At 44.4% G+C, this 13,355-nt stretch overlaps 1 protein-coding gene across 5 annotated transcripts in view; it reads right to left on the reverse strand.

Annotated features, from left to right (window-relative positions):
* JPH1 (junctophilin 1) overlaps positions 1–13,355 on the reverse strand; it is an 89,066-nt gene that overhangs the window by 16,291 nt on the left and 59,420 nt on the right. For all 5 annotated transcript variants that reach the window (XM_043484468.1, XM_043484469.1, XM_043484470.1 and 2 more), the window contains one exon: positions 3,627–3,745. In XM_043484468.1, coding sequence (XP_043340403.1) covers positions 3,627–3,745 — 119 coding nt within the window. The remainder of the gene's footprint in view (positions 1–3,626; positions 3,746–13,355) is intronic.

The raw sequence follows: 13,355 nt of genomic DNA on the forward strand, positions 1-13,355 counted from the left end.
TGATGGAAAGGAAACTGAAACAGTGGGGGAAAAGAGCCATACACAGAGTTTCCCAATTACCCTTCGCCATGTCCAGCTCCCCACCACCTCCTCTGTGACCATCCCAAGTCCTGTCTCGGCTTTCCTGGCTCAGAAAGCCAGTTTCATCAGCCCTTTGAAGCCGCGCCATCCCTCAGGGCCGACTCCCATCGCCGAAGCTCACAAGACTGATGTGTGACACCAGAAGACCGATTCATCAGTTCACAATGAGCGAGGTAAATGTCACAAAGGCTGGGACCAGCACTGATGCCACCAGGGCATGCTCTCCCCACTGGCAGACCTCCACGAGAAGCTTGACCAAAATTAGAAGGTTACTGGTGACGGTGGAATCAAGACAGAGGCATGAGATGAATCAAGAATCCAATGGCATCAGGCTGAGCACGCCTGTTGCATCCATTTCCTCACTCGGATGATCTTGCCAATAGAGCCATACGCGGCTGGCTACCTCTCCCTGCGTCCTTCCCCATAACAAAACGTCCCTGCCAGTGCAACAATACTCCAAGGTTCTGGCCACAGCATCGCTCTCCTCTGGATAGCGTTCGAATGGACACAGCCTATTTTTGCCTCTGTGACTTTTTTTTTTTTAATACTACTTTGGGTGACCAACTCTTGGTAAGTTCTAATACACTAAATCAGGTTACAAGGAAATCCTGCTGAACCACAGACATACTACCTACCACGAATGATCACTTTATACATTCCTGTGCTCTCTCAAGGGCTCATTTTAACCCTCAGTTGTTGCTGCTCAGTTGCTAAGTCATGTCCGACTCTGCGACCCCATGGACAGCAGCACGCCAGGCCTCCCTGTCCCTCAACCACCTCCCGGAGTTCGCCCAAGTTCATGTCCATTTAACTCTCAGAGGGCAATCTTATTTCTAAGTTCTGGGGTTATGACTCACTGTGTCACTCTTACTCATGGCAATTTAGATTTCTGTGTGTGAATGCAATTATCTACACACACGTTCACATGCATCCACTTGAATGCTTTTTATTGTTATAACCAAGCCCTTTGAATGATAAAGCTATCCCGCATGACCACATTTTTAAATATTTATTTATTTGCCTGCACCAGGTCTTAGTTGCCGGGATGTGGGATCTAGTTCCCTGACCAGGATCGAACCCAGGCGCCCTGCATTGGGAGCACAGAGTCTTAACCACTGGACCACCAGTGAAGTCCCTTTTCTGTAGTTTTTAATTGAACAGTAGAATAGTAAAGATTTAAGCTAAAAAGTATAAAATTGAATTAAGATGGGAAACTTCTGAAAATACTGCCAGCTCCTGAAAAGAGGTAACTTACCATGAAAGTTCAAAATATTAGCTATGACAGACATCCTTTTTTCCAAGGGTTAACGACTTCTATGCACAACACATCCATTCCCAACAAAGGAAACATTTGTATCTGGGATATGTAAATGAAATGTGCAGTCTGACTCAGAAAAAGTACTTGAAAGCCCTTTCAGAAATGTCTATCCGATTTGATCACCCTGTGAAGAATGCACAGTGGAAAGCATGAGTTATGCTCCCTTGAGAAGATCAATAATACTCAGTAAAGAAAAGGCTTTTTATACAGTTGCCGAAGGTAGTGCTGGCTGTGGGTCAAAGGGGATTGCTGCCGTCCCCCCTTAGCTCCTGTCTCAAATAGACCCCTTGTCATCTCGTGCTACTCTGATGTATTCATTACTGAGGGACAACTGGCTTGTGTGACGCTGTTTTAGCTACGAAAGGGTGGAATGGCATTTTCTCACAATATTTTCCCCCCTCCTCCAATGCTTTCACGTCACAAAAGGCTTTTAAAAACCTTTTAGTCTGAAAAATTGAGATGACCTCCCCTATCACTTACCTTCTGTTAACACCTACTGGCAATCTCAGGGACCCTATCCCCAGTGAGGAGTGAACAAGGGAACCGAGAAATCACCATCTGCAGACAATAGCGAGTTTGTTTGCTTCCACAGCAGCTCAAGGCCAGGGCTGCTTCTTGAAGCTGCTTTGTCTCCTGACTGCCCAGCTGCTCCCAAGAGCATCACTGCTGCAAAGGGACAAGAGGGCCCCCCCTGGGTGGCTGAACCCCCTCTTCAGCTCTCACACCCTACAACAAGAAGTTCCCAACGTGCTTAGGTCCAGGGATGTGCGACTTTCCAGAGAAGCCTTTATTCCTACCCCCCAAAATGGAAAATTTCCCTTTCCTAATAAAACAAGTACGCATGAAATGATTTCAGTCGACCCACGGATGGGACACAAATGAAAATAAAACACAACACAAAGGATGCACCTGAAAGAAAACATCCATCGCCACTGGTTTCTCCTTTGAACCAAGTACAGAACTAGTTTCTCTATAGTAACTCAATCACTCTGCAACTGAACCCAGGCCTGTCCCAAAGCGCTCTCATAAAAACTGAGTCTTGTTAACAAGACTGTCTTTTACTGTCTTTTGCCTTTTACTGTCTTCACCCTTTACAGAAAAAAAAAATCCTGTCCTTTCTTTCTCATTCACTCATGCAACTTTCTAGCCAACTTTCTAGCTTTCACATGGAAGCTTTGCTCTTCTGTACACTGTGACTTACCTTGTTCATGTAGTCACACGGATGCCCTGTGGGTTCCAGTATTTTATCACCCTCACTGGAACCAAACAGGTATTGGACCCACGTGTTGTGCAGGGTGCTAGTTATCCAGCTTGATTAACAGAAACAATGTGGAAAAACTCTTCACCAAGAAAACAAATTTTGATACTTAGAAATTAAGAACATTTCTTTTAGTCTCTTTGCCTGGAAACCTGTTGATCCCTTGAATCAACAGGAAGTTGTTTCTAAAACAATGGAGAAACAACAAAATGGCAATCGCCACCTTTTCCTAGAACACATATTAAACATATCCCTATAACATCCTATATTAAAGAAAGGGATGGAAACAGTTTACTAGGAAAGCTCTAAGGAGTGATTAAATATTTAAACCTACTGTAAATTATCTCTTTACTGCTATGGTATAATGTTTGAGAGGCAGATGATCTGGGGTGATTTTGTGTGTGTGTGGTTGTCCCTTTCATTTCTTCTATCATGACATACATTCTCCTCTTAGTCTGTGCAGAGGCAACTATCTTTAAGTGGTGCATTTCTTTACATCCTTTGAGGTGTATTAAAAAAAATAGTACTTACTGGTTTCTTTGCTAATGTGATTGTTACAGATGCCTGATTTTTTGAGGTATTTGTTTTAGCACCTGTGATGGACCCGAAGACACTAACACAATTTCTTAGATCCTTCTTTTAGATTCTCATCTTGTTTATGCTAGCAGTTGCAAGTTTGCTGCTCTGGGTGGGAGGGGAGAAGGCGAGGGAGACGCTCTGGGGAAGAACAAGCCAGAACTCCAGCACCAACACTCAAGACTTCAGACATGTGTTACTCTAACTTCCCAATTTTTCTGCAATCCTGCTGAAATTCAGGGGGCACAGATCTTCAGACTATAAAGAAAAGCAGGCGAAAGGAAACCAGAGGCCACGTTCCTAGCTCCCCACCCCCTCCTATCGCAGCAGGTCCTACCTGCTCCTACCCGCCCCCAGCTCCCCACCCCCGACCAACAGCATCGCAGGTCCCACCTGGCTGGTAGAAGTCAGGCGACAGCTCTCGGGCCACAGCTCTCGCGATGTCACACTCCTGGCGGGCGGCCAGCGCGGCCTGGTCTGCGGCGTCCGCTTTGGCTCTCGCGTGGGCGGTCCTACGGGAGCACAGAGGGTGGGTCAGCAAGGGCGGCGCCCTGGTCATCACACAGGACCCGCCAATGGTCTACGGAGCAGGCGGGGCGGGGAAGCAATGCTCACGGTGACCCCGGCCCCACACCTGCCACAGGAAGTTCCGCACTCATTCCACTGTGAGACGTCAATGATAAAAAAGGAGGATGGACACCTGTGGGTTGCCTTGATCTTTCTTGCAAGGCTGACGAATGTGTATGGAAGTTATGCGCAGCTTAAGGCAAAGCTTGCTGTTCAAAACGTACAGGTTCAAATCCCCTATTGACTTTGGCCGGGGGTGGGGTTCTCCTTTTCTGTCCCCCAACCATGGAGAACAGGACTGGATCATGCGAATTAGTATACAGCCCATGGATTTCATTTCTCTGGTAGAGTCAATATGAGGATTTGAGTAAAAAAGATCTGCCCAGTGATGTGCTAGTAAAGAAGCTCTCTGGGGGGCAAAATAGTAAAACTCTGATCTGTAGCATCGACTGATGCTTGTTTTAAAAATTAAAAAAAAAAAATTTTTTTTTTTTTTTTTGGCCATGCTACACACCATGTGGGATCTTAGCTCCTCCACCGGAGATTAAACTCCAGCCCCCTGCACTGGAAGTGAGGAGTCTTAACCACTGGACCACCAAGGAAGTGCCAGCACTGACTGATTTCTGTGGTGTATTGAAGACATGCTCCCAGCACAGCCAGGTCATGCTATCAGTGTGATTTGCTGAATGTGTAGTTGGGAGCAGATCTACACTGTGGGCTCCCCTCTGGGCCTGCCGGGACAATGTGCCCAGGAGGGTTCCAAGAAGCCCATTTAGTTGCTTTTTAGGCACATTTCTTGTGTGAAACAAAAAAGGAGAGAAGTGGCGCTGCAGAGGAGGAAAGGCGTCTACCGCTTTCAGTCTATCACCTTCTCCCTGGCCTGATTCCTTACCCACTGAAACCTCTGCTCTTTCTAGAGGACCAGGGCTGGGAGGAAGGAAGCAGGGGTTCCTCCCAGCCCTAGTGGGCCTCCCTGTAGCAAGACTCACGGAGACTGACATCTGCCTGCCCAAGAAGAGGGGCTTGGAGGCTGAGATTGGGTCAGCCACTTCCAAAGGAGATCTTGTCCAATTGGTATTTAGATGACGACCCTGGGCATCTACTTCTTATAATTTTATAAACTTCCTATTTTCTTTTATTAGTGCTAGGCAGGGCTATAATAACTAGTAGTAAAAGCTTAAGAGGAGTCTAAAAGAGGTGACTGCACTCATTTCAGAGAGAGCAGGAGAGGAAATGTTGGGAAATGGCATTGTGTCCTAGCCGGGGAGGACAGGGTCTGACCTGAGGACCTGGGGCTAAACGCTGGAGGCCCCATTCTCCAATTCCCTTCTCTAACTCCCTGCTCTCAGGCAGGGGCCCATTTCACTCCTACTTAGGACCTAGCTGAGCTTGGAGGCTTGCTGTACTATAATGTTAAGTGTCATGGAGATTTTTATTTTAGGGATTTTTTTTCCTTAATTTTGGTCCTCTACTATATTCCTACCCCTTCGTGTATCACAGCCTTGTCGTGGGGAAGGGGCTTGCATAACTCAATGAAGCCACGGGCCATGCTGTGCAGAGTCACCCAGGATGGACGGTCATAGTGAAGAGTTCTGACAACAGGTGGTCCACTGGAGGAGGAAATGACAACCCACTCTAGTATTCTTGCCTGGAGAACGCCATGGACAGTAGGAAAATGCAAGAAGATAAGACCTTGAGCCTCCAGGTTAGAAAGTGTGCAATATGCTACAGGGGAAGAGTGGAGGGCAATTACTAATAGCTTCAGTAAGAATGAATCGGCTGGGCCAAAATGGAAATGACACTCAGATGTGGATAAGTCTGGTGCTGAAAGTAAAGTCCAATGCTGTAAAGAGCAATATCGCATAGGAACCGGGAATGGTAGGTCCATGAATCAAGGTAAATTGGGCATGGTCAAGCAGGAGATGGCAAAGACTGAACATTGACATCTTAGGAATCAGTGAACTAAAATGGACAGGAATGGGTGAATTTAAATCAGATGACCATTGTATCTACTTCTGTGATCAAGAATTCCTTAGAAGAAATGGCTTCAAGCTAGGCTTCAGCAGTGTTTGAACAGAGAATTTCCAAATGTACAACCTGGTTTTCAAAGAGGCAGAGGAACCACAAAATCAAACTGCCAACTTTCAGTGGATCATGGAGAAAGCAAAGGAGTTTCAGAAAAAATCTATTTCTGTTTCATTGACTACACTAAAGGCTTTGAATGTGTGGACCACAACAAACTGCAGAAAATTCTTCAAGAGATGTGAGTACCACACGATCTTATCTATCTCTTAACTTGTAAGCAGGTCAAAAAGCAACAGTAAGAACCAGACATGGAACAATGGACTAGTTCAAAATTGGGAAAGGAGTATGACAAGGCTGTATACTGTCATGTCACCCTGCTTATTAAACTTATATGCGGAGCATATCATGCAAAATGCCAAGCTGGATGAATCACAAGCTGGAATCCAGACTGCCAGGAGAAATATCAACAACCTCAGATATGCAGATGGTACCACTCTAATGGCAGAAAGTGAAGAGGAACTAAAGAACCTCCTGATGAGGGTGAAAAAGAAGACCACAAAAGCTGGTCTGAAACTCACCATTAAAAGACCAAGATCCTGACATCAGGTCCCATCACTTCATGGCAAACAGAAGGAGAAAAAGTGGAAGCAGTGACAGATTTTCTTTTCTTGGGCTCCAAAATCACGGTGGACTGTGACTGCAGCCACGGAAGTGAAAGATGGTTGCTCCCTGGAAGGAAAGCTATGGCAAACCTAGACAGTGTATTATAAGGCAGAGATTATCACTTTGCGGACAGAGGTCTGTATAGTCAAAGCTATGGTTTTTCAGTAGTCGTGTACAGATGTGAGAGTTGGACCATAAAGAAAGCTGAGTGTCAAATTGATGCTTTAAACTGCGGTGCTGGAGAAGACTCTTGAGAGTCCTGTGGACTGTAAGGAGATCAAACCAGTCAACCCTGAATATTCACTGGAAAGACTATTGCTGAGGCTGAAGCGCCAATATTTTGGCCAACTGATGGGAAGAGCCGATTCATTGGAAAAGACCCAGATGCTGGGAAAGATTGAGGAAGAGGAGAAGAGGGCGGCAGAGGATGAAGATGGTTGGACAGCATCACCAACTCAATGGACATGAGTTTGAACAGACTCCAGCAGACAGTGGAGGACAGAGGAGAGCCTGTTGTGCTATATAGTCCATGGGTTGCAAAGAGCTGGCCATGACTTAAGGACTAAATAACAGCAACACCATATTCCCAAGGCACAGAACACTGCTTGGCACATAGTATTTATTGAGGGATCATTTCATAAAGAAAAGAATGAAGGATATTTTCTTAGGAACAGCTGGGTAGTCACTTAAAAATGAACGGATTGACAGAACTACAGAGACAGTAAATAGGTCAGCAGTTTCCAAGGGTTCGAGGTGAAAGCAGGTGAGGGATGAACAAGTGGATCACACAGAATACTTAGGGGGCTGAAACTATTCTGGATAATCCTCTAATGGGGGGGATACACGCATCATGCTCTTGTCATAACCCACTGAACTGTACAAAGAATGAACCCTAGCATACAGTACAGACTTTATAGTTAATATTAACATATCCGCATGGGTTCCTCAATTGTATCAAATGTACCCACTACTGTAAGATGTTAGTAACAAGGGGAATTGGGTGTGGATGTGGGCAGAGGAGGTATATAGAAACTCTGTACTTCCTGCTCAATTTTTTCTGTATACTTAAAACTGCTCTAAAAAATAAAGAGTATGAATTAAAATTGAATAAATCAAATTCATCAGAATGATTATTTATGAATTACAGAGGGTATTTTAGATGATCCCTGTTGACAGGGAATGGCGACAAGATCAAGAAGGTTAGGACATATTCCTAAAAACCCCCATGAGGAAGCCAACACTGATGAGGCTTTAGGTCCATGTGTTGGGCCTGAGACTCAGTGGATGCCCTCTCTTATGCTCTTTCAGTTTCTCAGAACCTCAACTCTTTTTTGTCCCCAGAATTATTTTCCATTTTATCTGCTATAGTTAGCTCAAGCCTAATTATGTCTAGGTACCATAATTAATGAAGCCACAAGAGTACAGTTATCCTGCCCTATAATAAAATCTGCTAGCCTTTCAATGATAAACTTACAAAACTCAAGTAATATTTATTCTGACTCAATCACAACCCACCACCATGGAGTCAAATAAATGGTGAAAGTATTTCCACCACTTCTGACAGTACGCTAAACTGGAAAACAGACAAACACAGCTTAACCTTTCTGTAAATATATTTTGGAAGCACTGCATCAGCGAAGCCTTAACCCTTTACTACTCGTTCTTTCCTGTAAGACCAGACAAGGGTGGTGGTGGGGGGGAGCTTTTCCACCGAGTGCCCCTCCCCGTGTCAGTGCTTCTGCATGACTGCCATGATGGTCAAAACCACAGTCAAGCCTGAAACCAGGTGTATGCCCAGGAGCTTCTGGTAATCCTGGACCTGATAACGAGAAATAGAAGAGAGGGACTTCCGTGGTGGTCCAGTGGTTAAGAATCCACCTGCCAATGCAGGGGACATGGGTTTAATCCCTGGTCAGGGACGATCCTACATGCCATGAGCCCATGCATCACAACTCCCGTGTGCCCGGAGCCTGTGCTTTGCAACAAGAGGAGCCACTGCACACTGCGCTGTAATGAAGAACAGCAACCCCCCCCTCCACCCGCCATCGCAACTAGAGAAAGACCACACACAGCAACGAAGACCCAGTTTAGCTAAAAATAAATAAGTAATTTTTCAAAAGTAGTAGAAGAGAACAGGAAGCCATCTGAGTTTGCTGTCACCAAAAGCACTGTGGGGTCAGGCCATTGATACATCTTGATTTTGTCCAGGGGAAAAATCTGGGCTTGACCCAAGTTCATGTGATTCATGTGTTCCAATCCCAGGCTCAGTTCTCGAGCAACACATGATCCCTTTAGTCAGTAAGACACGGCAAAATGCCATCGTTCGTGGGTTGGTGGTGGGGGGTTGGTGCTGGGAGAGAAGACAGGTGGAACTACTCAAAGTGGATGCCCGGCTGCTCCCAGGTGGCTGTTCATGTGCAACACATACACATAAAGAAGGAGCACGCACGCATGCCCAAGAAGCTTTTGTTTACTCCAAAGACTGCTGACACCCATCAATCTTCAGACCCTCAGGAATCTCCTAATACCATCACCATCATCTATACTTTCTCGTATCAAATGCAGCAAAAAGTAAGGGGAAAGACCATCTCTCAGGCATCAGCAGCTGACTTTGTTTTCGGGTCCTACTTTTACCAATAAACCATTTTGAACATGTAGAGAGTTACTATTTTGGGGTGAAGAGCTACGGAGAGTTCTGGGTCACTGGCATACTGGTACAGCAGGTAAGCTCACCCAGACGTAAGCTCTGCAAAGGTCACTTGTGAACAGCCCAAACAGTAACAGTGGAAGTTCTGAACGTCAGGCATCACTGTACTCAGACCTTCATTACAACTTGCTGCTTTCCAATCAGTAGTAGTGTTAGTCGCTCAGTCATGTCCGACTCTCAGTGACCCCATGGATTACAGCCAACCAGGCTCATGGAATTCTTCAGGCAATACTGGAGTGGGTTTCCATGTCCTTCTCCAGGGGATCTTCAGGGATTGAACTTGAGTCTCCTGCACTTGCAGGTGGGTTCTTTACCGTCTCAGCCACCGGGGAATTTGATGAGAATTTTTTTTTCTTTAGAGACTGAAATACGTGTTTCATGAACTTTCAAGTCATCTTACTCAGAACAAAACAATCTGGTTTTCTCAGTTTTTCTTAAACGTTATAATGTTTTTACAAGGAAAAAAAAAAAAAGAAAAGCACACAGACAATACATGGAACACGCCCAGCACATGCACCTACTACTAAGGTACATGCAGGTCCCTTAGACAACTGTTCCAACTTCGTTCCATCTTTTATACACCTATTCACTGATGTAGCAGATAAAGATTTTAATCTAGAATCAACCAGGATTTGGCTAAAGGTAAAACTTTATAAGGATTTCCCTGGTGGCTCAGAGGGTAAAGCATCTGCCTGCAATGCAGGAGACCTGGGTTCAATCCCTAGGTCAGGAAGATCCCCTGGAGAAGGAAATGGCAACCCACTCCAGCATTATTGCCTAGAGAATCCCATGGATGGAGGATTCTGGTAGGCTACAGTCCATGGGGTCGCAAAGAGTCGGAAACGACTGAGTGACTTCACTTCACTTCAAAACTGTATACAGTATTTATAGTTTTCTATTTCTACTGTTTACATTTTCTTCCCAACAATAAACTGCTTTGAAAAAAAAAATGCTGATTTTGATGTGTCTTAAAATTTGTGATGTTCAAAGTGAAGTTTCCTGATCTGACTGAAAATTTGATGGCAGAGGCTGTCATCTGATTGGTTCAGGAGCTACACATGTAATCTGCTTTGATTGCCACATACTTACAGAAAATTATTAGCAGTATTTAAAAACCAGAGTAATTGAGGGACTCCTCTGGTCGCCCAGTGGTTAGGAATCCAGCTACCAGTGCGGGAGACAGGGTTCAATCCCTGGTCTGGGAACTAAGATCCACATGCTGTGGGGCAACTAAGCCTACGTGCCGCAACTACCGAGCCCACACACCCTAGAGCCCAAGCTCCGTGACAAGAGGAGCCGCTACAATGAGAAGCCCGCATGCCACTGCGAGTGAGCAGTCACCGCTCGCCACAACTAGAGAAAATCTGCAGCCATGAAGACCCTGTGCACCTCAACAAAGACCCGGTACAGCCCCCAATTTTTTTAAATGTTAAAAAAAAAAAGTAATTGTACATAAGACTCCAGATCTTAGTTAATGGCAACTCTATTTCTCCAGCTGCTCAAGCCCAGACCCTGTAAGTCATCCCTGTTGCCTCCCTTTCTCTCACGGGCCACATCCACGGTCAGCAAAGGTGGCTGGCAGGACCTTCAACACACGCCTGACCCCACCATGTCTACGTCTTGTCACTGCTCCTGGCTGGGTCGCATCTCACAGGTTCCTGCAAAGGCAGAATGGATCTCCCTGCGTCTGTCCCTGCAGTCCACCATTCCACTTCCCTTTTGGTTCCCTTGAAACTGCCTGACAACCACCACCAGTCTTTCCTGGGTTATAGCATCACGTGCAAGAAAATGCCAACAAATGACCAGTTAGCCTTCCTTTTGGGCTGTGACATTATTCACTTATGACAGCTAGCCTTGCAAAATCCAGTTATCCTGTGTATACAGTATAGTCCTTCTAAAGAAGAAATCAGTGTGTTAAGCAAGGAATACTCTTGACATGAACAAGAAATCAGTGTTTCCACCGCTCTCAGCTAAAAAGCAAAGGCGTGATGTCTAAGTTCCTGTATCTGAAAGAAACTGTTTTCTCAGTATCAATGTGCTTCTCCACTCAGACCAACTCGATGCGATGCAGCATATACGCCTGCTAAGGCACAGGTGGGGCCCTGAGCTGCCCCTCCCGACTTCTAACTTCCAGTCTTTCACACACAGACCTATTCACTGGCATAGCTACTGATGGTTTTAATCTGCAATGGGCAGAGTCAGCAAAAGCGCCTCAGTAAATGTGGTTTGGAAAGACTTCTTCTGATGAGTCCAATCTTTACACTCATTAGTTCTTGAATGTTAATTTTCTTCCAAAGTTGCCTTTTTCTTTTGTAAAAGGCAGGACCAGGAATAGTAACTTCAAGACTGTATTCTTAGGTCCTGGTTTAGAACAACGGACAGCATCAGCAAATAGTTCTCTCTTTTGCCAGGGCAGTTCATTCCTTCCTTTCCTAAAGGCATTATCAAGTTATATAGATAGAAAATGTAGCTTAAGGCGTGTGCTATCGCCATTGAAATGCGGCATTTGATATTTCAAGGGCCCAAAGTCTTGCAGAGGTATGATGACATGGGCTTTGAAAGTGTGGGTAGCCAGAGACCAGGCTGAGGCCAATCTAGTCACAGATGGTTCCCGTACATGAGATCATAAGTTTTAAACCACATTACATTAGTGGCCTTAGAGATGCCTCCACAGAAGCATAATTCATATCAAGCCCTTGGCCTTTTATCAAGTGGAGATAGGAGGATGAACCAAGATACCCGAGATAGCCTATGAACCAAAATTCATATGAATAATGTGAAATGTTGTCCATTACGTGTATCACTGTCATGTTCTTAAAGATCTAGGCAATGTATTTCCTCTTAAATTTAGTGCCAGGAAAAATCTGGTCTCTGATGCCATACTGGTGTGCTTCCTTGCATCATACAATGAGAACCATATTATCTATTGTTTCTCTTTTTGTTACAGCTACTGGGAAACCTGGAATAAAATTATCGTCAATCTATGTGTATCGTTATCTTCTCTAACGACATGGCTTAACATTCCCTGGTGTCAGGAATGCTCTTATGTATGTGACTTATAAGGTGGTGAAGGTGAAGTCGCTCAGTCGTGTCTGACTCTTTGAGACCCCACGGACTAGCCTACCATAATGCCCTGCAAATCCTTTTTGGAGACTGGCCGGATATTGAAGAAAGATTACTGAATCAATAAGCTCTTATTATACTCAGTTTTCTGAACTCCAGTCCCTGACAGTGTGTGAATGCTTAGGGACATATGTGATTTACCTGGGGACAAAATAGCCGACCATGCAGTTTCTTTTACAGACTTTTTTCTATATCCAGAACATTTTCAAGCTTGGAAAATAAGTCCTCATTCTTAAGTACATTACAGGCTCTATTCCCTAACATTTTATCAAACTTAATAAGCTTAAAGGTTATATTCTCCAGACAGGCCAGACCAAAAGCACATTTCTAATCCTCGGCTGGAATAAGCTAAATAGTTGGCTATCTTCTACTTTATTCTGGGTTTTATAAAATTTATCCAAAATTTACCCGGCTGTGTAATTTACACATTAAGAAAAATCTGGTGTAAAAACAAATTTAAGGGATGTTTTATTCTTGAAATAATGTTTAGAGAAAAGTCCTTTTAATGAGTGTTAGTCTACAGTTCAAACACATTACACTAAATAAGACTAAAACTTCATTTTATGGGAGAAAATATTTGCTAATCATTTATCTGATACTTGGATAGTATCCAGAATATATAAAGAACTCTTACCACTTATATAGTAACAACAATTAAAAAATGGGCAAAGGACCTGAACAGACATTTCTGCAAAGATACACGAATGGCCAGTGAGCACATGAAAAGGTGTTCAACAACACTAATCATAAGGGAGATATAAATCAAAACCACAGTGAGATACTACCGCATACCCACTAGGATGGCTACTATTGAAAAAAAACCACTCAAGGTAGCAAGTATTGGCAAGGAAGCAGAGAACCTATAAACCTGGTGCACTGTTGGTGGGGAGGCAAAACGGTGCAACTGCTGAAGAAAAGAGTATGGTGGTTCCCCCCACAATGAAAAATATAATTGCCATATGATCCACCAATTCAACTTCTTGGTATATACCACCCCAAAAATTGAAAGCGGGGTCTCAAAGAGATATCTGTACACC

The sequence above is a fragment of the Cervus canadensis genome, chromosome 12 (assembly GCF_019320065.1).
Source record: "Cervus canadensis isolate Bull #8, Minnesota chromosome 12, ASM1932006v1, whole genome shotgun sequence".
Classification (NCBI taxonomy): Eukaryota; Metazoa; Chordata; class Mammalia; order Artiodactyla; family Cervidae; genus Cervus; species Cervus canadensis.